Genomic DNA, 14,028 nt, shown 5'->3' on the forward strand with positions numbered 1-14,028 from the left:
TTAGGTTTTGTTGGGCTGCATCTCGAGCACAAAGCCTGCGTTGGTTGAGCCACTTTTGCAGAATACCCCCTACGTGATGTATTACAAAGGCACCTGTATCCATGTTCAAAATAAATTAAACCATTACCATTGTATATAGTTTGACATTTACAAATAATACACAATCAGATTTGACCTTTCTGTGAAATTGTTCAGCATATAAATGAAGCCATGAATGTCATGTTCTGCTGGAGCTGCTCTGCTGCCGCCTATCTGCTCACTTTTGCAGTGCACTGCTTGTCCTGCTGGGGCGGCGCCACCTGGACACACCTGGGAGCAATTGTAATCAGGCCTTCATAAGCAATGCTTGATGGGGGTATTCTACGAAGCAAGTTTAGTGGGTTAGCGATCTATGTTGAGTGGAAAGCCGGGCTTGCCTGTTCAGCGAAGGTAGCTCTCTTTCAAAGCAGCCGTACCACCATGGCAACTTAGGCTGGTCGGGACCAGGTTATGTCCAGGCTTTCACCTTAAAATCGGCTATGAAAATGCCACTGTTCCACTGTTTAGCTAATTCGGAGATGGCGTCGCTATTTCTTTCGAACCTACGTAGCACCCGAGGGGACATGGAGAAAAGAAATGGAGAAAAAGAGCATTTCCTGATATCTATAAGCGATAGATTTTCAGCCGAGGGAATATGCTAGATGTGCTCACACGAGCACCAGGAATAAAAATGCAATATGAAATTTTAATAAGTAGGCCAACGTTATCAGACGGAAATGTCACAGCAGTCCTTGTGTGAGTATTCACGTCAACACTGCCCCTTAGTGGTCACAACGAGATACAACAAGAAGGCATTTCAAAGATGACCGTTCACCGCTTGCTGGTTGTGACAGGCAGATGAGATCATTAAATTGTTCATAATAAATGTTTCCCACCATAAAGTAAGGTGCATACATTTCTATTATTTCATTATTTCAATGCTATATAGCCTGCCTCCGAACACCTTTGTTTAAAAAAAGGCACACGTTTTTACAAACTGGACATTTATTGCAAAACAACAAACAACTCTAATAAAAAACAGCTTACAACCAGCACTGATAACATGTATAAAAATAGAAAATGTATCAAACATACATGAAATAGAAATAATAATATAACAAACGTAATCAACAAATGTATAAACCTTATCAAGCAGAATTTCAAGGTTTAAAAACCTCCCTGTTTTGGCCTCGCTTTCCTCCTGTCGTTGATGATCTCTCCCAGATTCTTTTGTAAGAAAGTTCAGAATGGCAATTTGTCGCATTTGGCTTTTTGATACTGAGATTGCAGCTTTTGAATGGTCTTGGAGTGCTGTGTGGTGTAGCAGAGGGCTGACTTCAGTTGGCTCAGCATCTCCTGCAGGAATGACACGTGCATGACTGATGGGCTACAACTATTAGCTCATTTTAAATACAGTAATAATAGTAATAGTGGTATAGTAATAATTCTCTTTCTATACTGTTTATTATAATCGCATCTTGGAGTGACAGAAAAGTAATTTCGCTGCTCTGTGTGTCTTGGAGACATAATTGACAATAAAGATTTGGACTTTGAATTTTTGTGAGTTTTACTAAAGAAACTCGAGTCAAGCTCAAGATATATTTTGAATATTTAGCGCAATTTTCTCACATTTAACTCATGTTCTCCACATTTGTGGTAGAAATTAAATAGTGAATCTAAAAGGTTAATCTACATTGAAATGCAAAATCTAAATGTAAATAGAAATATTAACTCTAAATATAAATGCCATCCATCCATTTTATTCTGCTTATCCAGGTCCGGGTCACGGGGGCAGCAGTCTCAGTAGGGAAGTCCGGGCATCCCGGTCTTCGGCCACCTCTTCCATTTCCACCGGGAGGGGATGCGTGTGACGTCATCCACTGCGCGAGTGATAAACTACAAACACAGCACACTGGGGCTCTCGTCTTGATCACCGGGGTCCTAAATCATGTGACTCTATAGTGAGAGCCATTATCCATAAATGACGAAAACATGGAACAGTGGTGAACCTTACCAGGAGTGGCTGGCCCACCAAAATTACCCCGAGAGCGCAGTGACTACTCATCCAAGAGGTCGCAAAAGACTCCACAACAACATCCAAAGAACTGCAGGCCTCACTTGCCTCAGTTAAGGTCAGTGTTCATGACTCCACCATAAGAAAGACACTGGGCAAAAAAGGCCTGCATGGCAGAATTCCAAGACAAAAACCACTGCTGAACAAAAACATTAGCCTCGTCTCAATTTTGGCAGAACACATCTTGATGATCCCCAAGACCTTTGGGAAAATACTTTGTGGGCTGACGAGACAAAAGTTGAACTTTTTGGAAGGTGTGTGTCTCATTACATTTGGTGTGAGAGTGACACCGCATTCAGAAAAAGAACATCATACCAACAGTAAAATATGGTGGTGGTAGTGTGATGGTCTGGGGCTGTTTTGCTGCTTCAGGACCTGGAAGACTTGCTGTGATAAATGGAACCATGAATTCTGCTGTCTACCAAAAAATCTTGAATCCTATTGAGATGCTGTGGCTTGACCTTAGAAAGGTGGTTCATGCTGGGAAACCCTCCAATGTTGCTGATGTTGCGCAAAGATGAGTGGGAGTAAGACACTCATTGCAAGTTATCGCAAACGCTTGATTGCAGTTGTTGCTGCTCAGGGCGGCCCAACCAGTTGTTAGCGTTAGCGGGCAACCTACACAGGCCCATGTAGGTTTGGATATTTTTTCTCCCTTAATAATAAAAAGTTTCATTTAAAAACTGCATTTTGTGTTCAGTTGTGTTGTCATTGACTAATATTTAAATTTGTTTTATGATTGCATGTTTGTCACTTAAGTGTGACAAACATGGAAAAAAATAAGAAATCATCGAGGGGCAAACACTTATTCACACCACTGTATGTTATTACATCATATACAAACAGCTGCTGCGTTTTTAAACTAAACTAGAGACTACAAGCAGTTAAACAATAACATACAGTGCATGATTGCTGTTTTTAGTTGTTCCACAAAGAAACATTTACATTTCAGCATGTCATGCCAATGTTCAGTTAATGATCAAACTTCAACCAATAAACATGTTGTGACAAATGACTTTTGGTTTTACTAACTTGTTGGAAATTACCCCACTAAATTTAATTAAGGGAAGCGAAAACTGAGCAGCTCCTCTCATAGTCACAGAAACAAGTCATCTGTATGCCTGTTAGGACTTGCTATGCAGCAGGACGTCCCTCCCACAGGAAGCAGTCAAGCTGGTGAGGCTTCATATTTCACAAAAGAGGAAGCAGTCAGAAACACACAAGCGGGCAGGTCAAAGAACAAGCTGGTAAGCTGCTGTTTAAAAAAATATAGTCTTGTTGCAGGATTCAGACAAAAACTGGGTCAGGGAAGCATTTCACCAGGGAACTTGTGCGTGTGTTTGTGTGTGTGGCAGAGAGAGACAGTGGAGAACAGCTAAAAAGAGGACTGACTGTATAAAAATAGTCTGCTGGGCACGAGCATGAACTGTGTCTAACAACTGTTCCATTTGTTACTGTTTGTGCTCCATATGATAACTGCACAGGCAGCAACGTTAACAGCTGTTGACTTGTGAATATACTTTATTTAGAACTTTAAACACCTGGCACTTGCTTGGAAAATGACATCATTTGTGCTTTACCATGAAGCCAGCATAACTTCACGTTATGGCCGTGTGTTAAATGGTGCTCGGAGTCTAATGAGATCCAGCTTCGTATTGAAACTCATTAGATTGTGAAGCTGTACCTACTGTAATGTTGTTGAACACCTGTCTCACATTAACACCCACACTCAAACACTAACATGGCGGAGCTGACTAAGAATAGACCAACTGGAAGTGCTGTGCCCGAACTGATAACAAATAAGGATATCATTGTCTTCTGATTGTCATGTATGGTGTCTCATAGCAGTTATTACAACTGCTATGCATACAGTATATTATATACTGTATATACTGACTCTCTAGAGACTTGTCATGTAGTCAAAAGATCGAACAACATTCTGACTTTGAGAGAGAAGTGACTGGAGCACTGCTGGTGTCCCTCAAAACCACTGGTGCTCATGGAGGGGAATTTATTCAAAAAGAAGAGGAAGACTTATGACCAGAAAAAAGACATTTGTTCCTTTCAGCTTGCTTCTCTGCCTCAGCAGAGTAGTTGTGTTTTGCTGGTGAGCTTCATGATGATGATGACAGGTGTGTTGTTATTTCTGCCAGACATTAAAATGCATGTATTGATGTTGTCGACTTCGACATCCACCCCTTTAATTGCAGAAAGTTGGCTACCTGTTGCTCTGTTGTAGCAACATCATCTCATTCTCCTCCTCTGTTAACAGCTGCCCTGGCACAGGTTCTGTGTTTAATGTGGAGCCCAGTCACAATCACAATGTTCAATACATGATTAATTATACAAACTCATCTTTGTGTTTCACAACTGTAACAAGATTACAATCTCTTACAGCGGTGGCAATGAGGCACCCTTTCCTCCTACAACTCCTGCTCGCCTATGTTGGTGTGTGTGATGTTCGGGGGGTTTCAGAGTTCAAGATCTGTGCCTTCAACCTTCAACATTTTGGGGAATCCAAAGCCAAGAAAGAGGATGTGATGCACACACTTGCCAAGGTAAGGCATCCAGAGGTGACTAAACAGTTTGACTTGTGGCTCGCCGTGTAAGGACGAGGCTCGGGGTCCAGATGATGTCTAGTTCCAGCCTCACTATGATCAGAAGTATGGAAATAGTGATTGGCTATGCGCCCTTTAGTACGTAAGTCACCAAACCTTCAAGTGCTTATGATCCTCCTCTGTGTGTCCCAATAGTGCATGTGCAGAGTATCCAGTTTGTGTATGTGCTTATGTAATTACACCGTTAAGAACGGTACATAGAATATGAGTTAGGTATTTATTCATATGTGTGTTGCTGCAAAACAAATCATTCTTTCATGACCTCTTCCAGATCATCACCCGATGCGACGTGTCTCTCCTTCAGGAAGTGAGAGATAGCAAGCAAAAGGCTTTACCCCAGTTGCTTGAGCGTCTAAACAAGTAATTCAAAGCTCTTACACACACACACACACACACACACACATGTTCCACTCGGCTCAAACTGATGTTGTTTCCTCAATATTCAGGTATGACATTTATCACAAGTATGCCGCGGTGGCGAGTGAGAGACTAGGTCGATCTGAAGCATACCAGGAGCAGTATGTGTTTGTCTACAGGTAAGCAATAAACATGACATCATGTATGATCATTTACAGTGGAATGTTCCAAATGACCAGGGTCTCACAGAGGAGTGTGATGTACTGTATGCAGGACCGATACAGTGACAGTCACAGGCCAGTATCAGTACCCCGACAACAGGCCAGGAGATGTTGATGCATTCTCCAGAGAGCCGTTTGTTGTTCGCTTCAAAGCTCCAAAGACAGGTCTGTCTCCTCACATTCTTCCAAGTCTCAGATCGTCATGGTAAAATGCATGTGGTATCACAATGCGTCTGTACGCCACCCATTCCCTCCTTGTATCTTCAGCTCTGAAGGAGTTTGTCCTCGTCCCACAACACACGAGTCCAGCTAACACCACTAAAGAGCTTGAGGCACTGTATGATGTTTTACAACATGTGAGGAAGATGTGGAAAACCGAGGTAAAAGGTTATTTTGCACATATGACTGCTATTCTGAGTAAAATATTTCCTATTGCACTGACTGCACTGAACATCATGTAAAATGGATGCAGTCAATCAAGATGTATGACCCAATGAAAATTGTTTATCTTGTCCACTGCAAACAGAATGTGATGCTTCTTGGGGACTTCAATGCTGATTGTGCCTACCTTTCCAAGAGGAGCCGTCAGAAGTTGCGCTTGTTTACAGAAAACAGCCTGTCCTGGCTGATCAAAGATAAGACCGACACCACTGTTCGTTCAACCACCTCATGCACATATGACAGGTAATTACCATGAGTGCGTTATATACTGTACATATTGCTTATTCTGCAAAAGGTACTGGATTTACCGGAGTATAAATCGCTCCACAGTGTAAGTCGTATCAGTCAAAAAATACGTCATGAAGAGAAACATACATAATTCGCAACGGACTGACTATAAGTCACCTTTATCAGTATTTATGATTGAGCAATTAGGAGTGTCAGGGCACCACAGAGAAGAAGATGAAGCCAGATGGAGGGGGCAAAGAAAACACCAACAAGGAGACTAGCTAAAGCTACGGAGGCTGAAATAAGTCCAAATTTTAAACATATCCAGATACAATAAAAATGTACCCGTTTAATAAACGTCAGAATGTGCTCGAAGAAGACATTTTCAATACGTGACATGACACCTGGACATAGAAATGTATCAAACAGGTGTGTTTTAACACCAAAGCTTCATTTTTGTATCCGCAAATGAATTAAAATAGACTGAAAATCCAACATGTGTGTTTAGGTAGTGGCTCACACAGCAGCTACAATCGCCAAGCTAGACATAATTGGTGTCCTAATTAAACAACGCTGCTGTTTATAATATGACATTCATAAATCCACACAGATATCATATCATTATAGTTGCACAATACTTACTGACACAGTCTCCAAGGCAGAAGCGTACTACAAAGTACACTAATCCCTCGCCACTTCGCTCTTTGAATTTCGTGGCTTCACTCTATATCACGTTTTTTCAAAAATATATTAATTAATAAATCATGCTTTTGTGGTTCAACATGGCCTATTAGTAAAAAAAAATATGCATATTTAAGCAAGTTTAGCATTTTTTTTTAACAATTAACAATTTTCAAGCATAAAATGGCTAAATGAACTAAAATACAAATACAGTCATGGAAAAAATGATTAGCCCACCCTTGTTTCTTTAGTTTCTTGTTCATTTTAATGCCTGATACAAGTAAAGGGTACCTTTGTTTGGACAAATATAACAATGACAAAAAAAATAGCTCATAAGAGTTAAATTATTTAGTACGATGCTAGAGCTATTCATTTAAGAACTTAGGTGATTTTGGTTATTATCAAGAAAACCATGGAAGTTGCTAGATAGCTAGCTCTTAAATTAAACTCTGATGAGCTATATTTGCTATCATCATTATATTTGTCCAAATAAATGTACCTTCAGTTGTACCAGGCATTAAAATGGATCAATAAACTGAAGAAACAAGGGTGGTCTAATCATTTTTTCCATGATGTGTACCAGGCATTCAGAAGACGCATTCAAAGATGTTGCAATTGCATGTAGTATTCTACACTGGCAACTAGGTGTCAGTAATGTTACTGTAATTTTCGGTGAGACACACAAGCGTCAGACTTGATTGCGGGAACAACAGGCTTTTATTGCAGGTTTGAATGATCTCTCAGCAGGCACAATGATCCCTAACATGAGCTACAATGCAGCTATAACCCACGCCAAGCTAAAACTTGACCTCTGAACCCCCAACGTCGCTTCCTGTCCATCCCCACTCAGCTCACCTAGCACCAGAACACATTTACAGCAACACACACAAGCCTGAGTCTTATGTATGCCTTATATGTCTTATTTTCCCTTCTTATGTCTACTATATTGGGTAATATGAGCGTAAACGTGACTATAGGCGTGTTATTTCCTGTCTAGAGGGCTCTATAGTGTTAAAAATTGCATTTAGAACATCCTAAACAGGTTTTCTATGCTCTAACTACGAAAAAATTCAATTTCTAAATAAGAAATCCTACTTTGCGAAAATTAAAACACTATTTAAAATGAAAACACTCAAAACACTATTTGTGTGTGGTTGTTTAATTAAGATAAACACATAATGTGTCCAGCCTTACGATGGCGATACTATCACAGGGGTTTCCGATCTTACCAGCTGATTTTGAGTGCCAAACTGCAGCCGCAAGGTGTTACCAAAAAACAACCACCCCACTAGAATTTAAAGACAGAACATTAAATTAAATGCTGTTTGTATTTTCATTTATATGTCACACCTGACTATAAGTTGCAGGGCCAGCCAAACTATGAAAAAAAAGTGCGACTTACACTCCAGGAAATACAGTATTTTTAATGGAGCAATTCAGTACTTCTTTCAGTACAGCAACAATTAAAATATTAACTATGGAGCAGTTTTAATTTCAGGAAAATGTAGGGGTTAAAACAAAAGAATCATGTTTAAACAAGGTAAGGGTTCCCAGCGATTCACGTGTCTTTCGTTTGTGTTTCCCCAGGATTGTTGTGCATGGTGATGCATTTGTCAATGCAGTTGTGCCATTTTCAGCCAAGCCATTTAACTTTCAGTTGGAATATCAACTCACAGAAGAGCAGGTAACATGATGCATGTTTCTAATGTTAATAGAAGAGGGCGAGAGGTGGGGTACACCCTGGACTGGTTGCCAGCCAACCGCAGGGCACATATAGACAAACAACCATTCACACTCACATTCATACCAATTTAGAGTCGCCAATTGACCTAACATACATGTTTTTGGAATGTGGGAGGAAACCGGAGTACCCGGAGACTCGAACCCATATGTCTTCCCGATCTAACTGTTTGGCCAATATGCTAACCACTTGGCCACCGTGCAACCCTTCAATTCAATTCAGTTTTATCTATGTAGCGTCAAATCACAGCAAAAGTGATCTCAGGGCACTTTACACATGAGGTTGGTCTATGCTCACGCTGCTAATGAAGAAAAGAGAAACCAACTGAACCCCGCATGAGCAAGCACTTGGCGACAGAGGCAAAAAACTCCCTCTGGGGAAGAAAACTTGAACAGAACCCAAGCAGTTAGGTGCACATCTTCGCTGAGGCAAAACAATAATGCCAGATAGAGTTGCTGTAGATTCCTCCCTTCTAGTTGCACGTGAGAGAAACAGAGCCGAAAACGTCTCAGAGTGCAACAAGGGCCATGTTGTTTGTAAACCTGCGTTATTACAGGTAAAGAGAAATATCGGATACGCGATGTGAGCAGCCGCAGGAGGAGTGGCTGCCGTGGCCGGGCAATGTACACAATGTACTTTTAAACTTGTGACCCACGCAAGGATCATGCACTCTCCCTCATGCCCTTGCAAGCAAGGTTTTCCTGCGTGCACGCAGAAAATAATTTGCATCCCAATTTTCTTCCTACGGGCTTTGCGTGCTGTTTGCGGGTTTGAAAATCCGTGCCGGCCATGTGCGTGTCTCATACAATTTTCCCCATTTTTGCACATAGCCAGCTCGTATGTCGAGATGTAAGGCCCACTTTAGCTGTGAGTTATGGTTGATGCAGTTTCACTGTAGTCCTTTAGGTGGCACCAATCCTTACGACAGTCAATTGACACAACTTGAAAGAGAAACTACTACATACTTGTTCTGAAGTGTTTCTGTTGCACTCAGGCACTCATGGTCAGTGACCATTATCCTGTTGAGGTCCTACTGAAGAACGGCACGGCAAAACTCTCCTTCAGCCTCTTCCTCATCTCGCTTCTTACGTTCATCTCCAGATGAAACAACCTGTCGGAATGGACTCCTGCGGCAGAGGTGGTGTTGCATAAGGAAACAAGCCTCATATTTTAGAATAACAATTTAGTTGAAAACAAACAAAAGATCTCTTTAATCATTACTGTATACTACCAGCTCGGTTCTAGAGTGAAACAATATTCAGGGAGTGTGACGGATAATGACAGATATGCAAGTTCACCATCTAGAATCCTCAGCATAAGCAACTTCAGAGTTAAAACTCTGCAATGACTCTAACCTCACATTGTGTTTTGCATTGACCTCAAGGTAAGAATCTTATTTTTTCTGTGGCCATCACAGAACTGATACTGTCAGGATGGGATATGCTGTTATAGTAAATATATATATTCTAGTGTTTGTTGGTACAGTTTATAAATCCAAATGGATTGAAATAGCAATATGCATGTATTCATTGTGTTTTTTAACTGTTTTTCTTTCATTTAAATGTTTCATTTTTATACCGAATGCACTGTTTTGTTCTGCATTGCTGTATTTTATCATGTGTCTATCAGTAGATATTAATTATGAACTAAAGTTTGTGCATTATGAACATTATCTTCCATATTGGAAGAGATGGCGGTTGTGAAGCTGACAGGAATGTTTGCTTTATGTTTGTATCAACACATTATATCAACACACACGAATAAACACAACCCAGTCCAATGTCTGGTACTGTTGTGTTATGTGTTATGTAGTTATGAAGCGTTGTATTATGAAGTGATGGCATAAGTAAAGTGGAGAGATTTGGGCAGCTGGCAATGGGAGTTGCCGTTTCTTTGTGTTTTTGAAACGTTCCACATACAGAAATTAAAACATACAGTGTTTTAAAACCATTACCATGTGCATGGCGATGCAAAAACACCTAAAAATTTTATTTGCAAAGAAAAGCTAGGGATACATTAGGTCGGGGGTGTCCAAACGTTTTCCACAGTGGGCCACATACTGAAAAATTAAAGGAAACAAGGGCTACCTTAAAAAATAAATGGAATTTTCCCTTAATATTTAAAGTCTATCCTAACTAAATGAATTATTTTTTCTCATGATAATGCAAGTATATTCTCATAAAACTATGACTTTTTTTCTCGTTAGAATACGACTTTTTCCTCTTAATATTTTGCCTTTATTCTTGTAAAATTACAGTTGTCCCTTCCTGCTGTTGTTTTTTTAAATTTCCAACTATTTCAACTTTCATCTTGTAATTTTTTTTCTTGTAATTATGACTTTATTCCCCTATTTATTCTCAAAACGTTAGTAAGTTTTTCCACAGCCTAATTTCACAAAAATTACAACTTTACTTGTTGTTTTATTTTTCTCTCAGGACTTTTAAAAAAATTACATCTTTTTTCTTTAATATTTAAACATTATGCTACTTAAATGATGTTAACTTTTCTAATAATATTAGTTGTAGTAGTTATAGTAGTTATTAATACACACCATAATCATCAAACTTACTTACGTAGTCATAACTCACAGAGGAATGAAGAACTTCATGCGGTGTCTCCTTCTTTCTGCTATGACGGTGCTCTCTGTGCTATAAGGCGTTCAGGTACGCTCGTGATTGTGAGTGTTAGGCGCTAATTGTTTTTCATTTTTATTCACGTACCCCCAATGACAATTGGCGTACCCCAATTTGGGAAACTATGCTGTACATATACACGCACTAAGCAAATGCCTAATTGAGATGGTTGGCCAGTTTGAATGTGGCAGATCTGCCCCTTAAACAATTGCAAGAAAATGAACCAAATTTAATAAAGCGCAGTTCAACAAACGAGGCTGGTTTCAGTGTGGGAATCCACACTATGCCACTGCGTTATGCCACAAAGTCAACAAATTGTGTTCGTAAAATGATGTTATAATGGCCAAATACAATCAAAAGTATTTTATTCGGCCTTACCTGTGAAAGGTAATCCCGTGAGATCTTGCTTGGATTGTAAACCGGTTGGTGCAATTCCATTCGCAACAGGCAATCGGCATTTTCTCCTTTCTCTCTTGCCACATCCAATATGGCGGCGACGTCGGCGTATAGTGCAGCGCTCAATGCCGCGGTTACGTCACCAGAGAAACTCGCACATGCGTAAGTCCACGTACTTGCACTCACTAGCAGGGTACGTGAACGAGTTAACAGAAACGAATACGGTTCAGTAAAAAAAATTATGTTGTATAATTAGTGTGTAGTTATTTGGTCGTCATACGTCTTGTGTGGTAAGTCTGCTCCATGCGAGTCGTAGTTTCCTAGCTCCTTGCACGCGCTTCATGTTTTGTTTTTCATTTTGTGTTCTTTGGATTTTGCGTTTCCCCAGTTGTTTTTGGAATTAAAGTTTTTTGAGATGCATTCTACTGTCGCCTGTCCTTGCTTGCTTGCGTCTGGGCTCTCCTAAATAGGAGTGTAAGAGGTTGCCTGTTATTATTAATTTATAACAGTAAAAACACTGTATAAAATGTATAAAAACATGTAGTTTTTATACATATATAGGACACTTGAGGCAACCGCATAAGACAAAAAGAGGGAATAATGGCATTTCACTTTAGAAGCAATAATATCATATAATTTAATTTCATATAATATGGTAACACTCTGTGCGCGGCACAAACACCAGACCAACAACAGCCTTTTTATTGAAGTCCAACAATCACGACAGTCCCAACACGGGCTACTGTCACGGTCGCAACCCACGCCGACCTAATTTCCAACAGCTCTGCCAACATGGGGGAACCACACAGTCCCTTCCTGTCCGTTTCCCTTTTCACTCCCCCCAACCCTTGAACACGTCTTTTCAGGGAAACTCATACACAAACAGTAACAGTAACAGTAACAGTAATATAATATAATATAATATAATATAATATAATATAATATAATATAATATAATATAATATAATATAATATAATATAATATAATACAATACAATACAATACAATACAATACAATACAATACAATACAATACAATACAATACAATTGTAACCGATGTGTTAATTCTGTTAATTTAATTTCACCAATAATTCATTTTCATTCTCACATATGTATTTGTTGATATAAGCAACTTTTTATGGGCAGTCTTTATTTTATTTGTGTTCTTTTTGTTGTGTGAACTTTGACATTGCTGTGATGTCATTTCCTGCCATTCTGGCGCGCTCCTCTTCAGTCGCCTTCTGGACTGCTGAGGAGAGGTATGTTAGTCTGGTGGCAACAATATTTTGAGTATGTTAATGTGAATATAAGAGACATTTCATGCCATTGTGTACTTTGTATTATGTACAGCATTTGAAACAACTCACGAAAGTTATTGCTGTTAATTAAGCTAGTTTTGGGGAGTTCGTTTTTCATGTGGTTTTCTTTTCTTTAGGAGACGTGTGCATGAAGCTTATTCAGGTTGCTGTACATTTTATATGTTGTGCACAGGTATGTCGGCTCCCTCTTTTTGTATATTTTATTTAAAATGTTTCAGTCGCCTTCTGGACTGCTGAGGAGAGGAGACGTGTGCATGAAGCTTATTCAGGTTGCTGTACATTTTATATGTTGTGCACAGAGAATAAACGCCCCCTCTGGATGGAAAGAGAACTGCAGCTGTCTCCTCATCATTCACCACGTCAAAGAACACAACGCAGAATTCATTTTTAGCCAGTGTCAGTACAGGCCGGCTACACAATACAATATAATATAAAAGCATTCATTTGTATCTAAACTAAATTAGCTTTCTCATTTCACGTTGGATGAAGTTTCCTCCCTGCTAACACACCACGCTATCCTGGTACGAGGACAGTGAAAGTGAAAGTAGGGATCGGAAGGGGCATAACGACGGACCAAATAGCGCTCAACAAAAACAAGTAGGTTTCTTTATTACTTTATCATACATTTTCTCACTACTAAGAGGAAACTTAGTCATGCTAACTGTCTTATAAGGGAATTCCCCGTGGAAAACACGAGGAAAGCAGCTGCCAAACTCGCTGTACCCGATAGTTATATAGTACACCGATAGAACATATTGAATCCAAATAAACGAGCTGTATACGTTAATGACGGTTAATTTGACGGAAACATTTTCAGAAAACTACATGGCCTTTTGTCTTAAGTATTTTAGTTACAGTAACCTACAAATAAAGTACAGCCGTGAAAACATGAAACCATGAACATGAAACATGAATACTCAAGAGTATTTTAAGACAACAGACGTCATAGGTTTTTATACAGTGACCAGTCATACGGACATGGTATGATCATCTCTCGGTCACTAAGAGATGAAAAAACAGTGGCATTGAGACTTAGTGTTGTTTTTTTACGTTTATGTGACTGCAGAAGTCTTTAGCACGTCATTATGTCTGATTGTGCGTTGACTGATCCAGTTCAGGCACTTGGCAGTGCATTATTGGACAGTCGACGCGTTCATCATTTCAACAGCGGCATTGATTGGTCGTGGTGTTTCTCAACGAGCCTCAGTCATCAGTAGAAAAACAAACAAAAAACGCACAAGTCATACTAAATCAGTTAAAGGAACCGCGCATCCACAAACCAACGCAAGGAGCAAAATATA

At 39.7% G+C, this 14,028-nt stretch overlaps 1 protein-coding gene and 1 long non-coding RNA gene across 2 annotated transcripts in view; one reads left to right on the top strand and one right to left on the bottom strand.

Annotated features, from left to right (window-relative positions):
• Nucleotides 1-11,489, bottom strand: part of LOC129186288 (uncharacterized) — a 25,750-nt gene extending 14,261 nt beyond the window's left edge. The window contains exons 1-2 of the long non-coding RNA XR_008572221.1: nt 11,391-11,489; nt 9,345-9,506 (exon numbers count right to left, since the gene is read on the bottom strand). This is a non-coding gene — a long non-coding RNA (uncharacterized LOC129186288). The remainder of the gene's footprint in view (nt 1-9,344; nt 9,507-11,390) is intronic.
• dnase1l1 (deoxyribonuclease I-like 1) lies at nt 3,212-11,623 on the top strand. The gene is made up of 9 exons (XM_054784377.1): nt 3,212-3,339; nt 4,490-4,650; nt 4,982-5,070; nt 5,157-5,246; nt 5,341-5,453; nt 5,556-5,668; nt 5,815-5,972; nt 8,226-8,322; nt 9,374-11,623. The coding sequence occupies exons 2-9, from the start codon at nt 4,498-4,500 to the stop codon at nt 9,482-9,484; spliced, it is 924 nt and encodes a 307-aa protein (XP_054640352.1). The 5' UTR covers nt 3,212-3,339; nt 4,490-4,497; the 3' UTR covers nt 9,485-11,623.
• Nucleotides 11,624-14,028: the final 2,405 nt, after the last annotated feature.

This window comes from Dunckerocampus dactyliophorus, chromosome 1 (assembly GCF_027744805.1).
Source record: "Dunckerocampus dactyliophorus isolate RoL2022-P2 chromosome 1, RoL_Ddac_1.1, whole genome shotgun sequence".
Taxonomy (NCBI): domain Eukaryota; kingdom Metazoa; phylum Chordata; class Actinopteri; order Syngnathiformes; family Syngnathidae; genus Dunckerocampus; species Dunckerocampus dactyliophorus.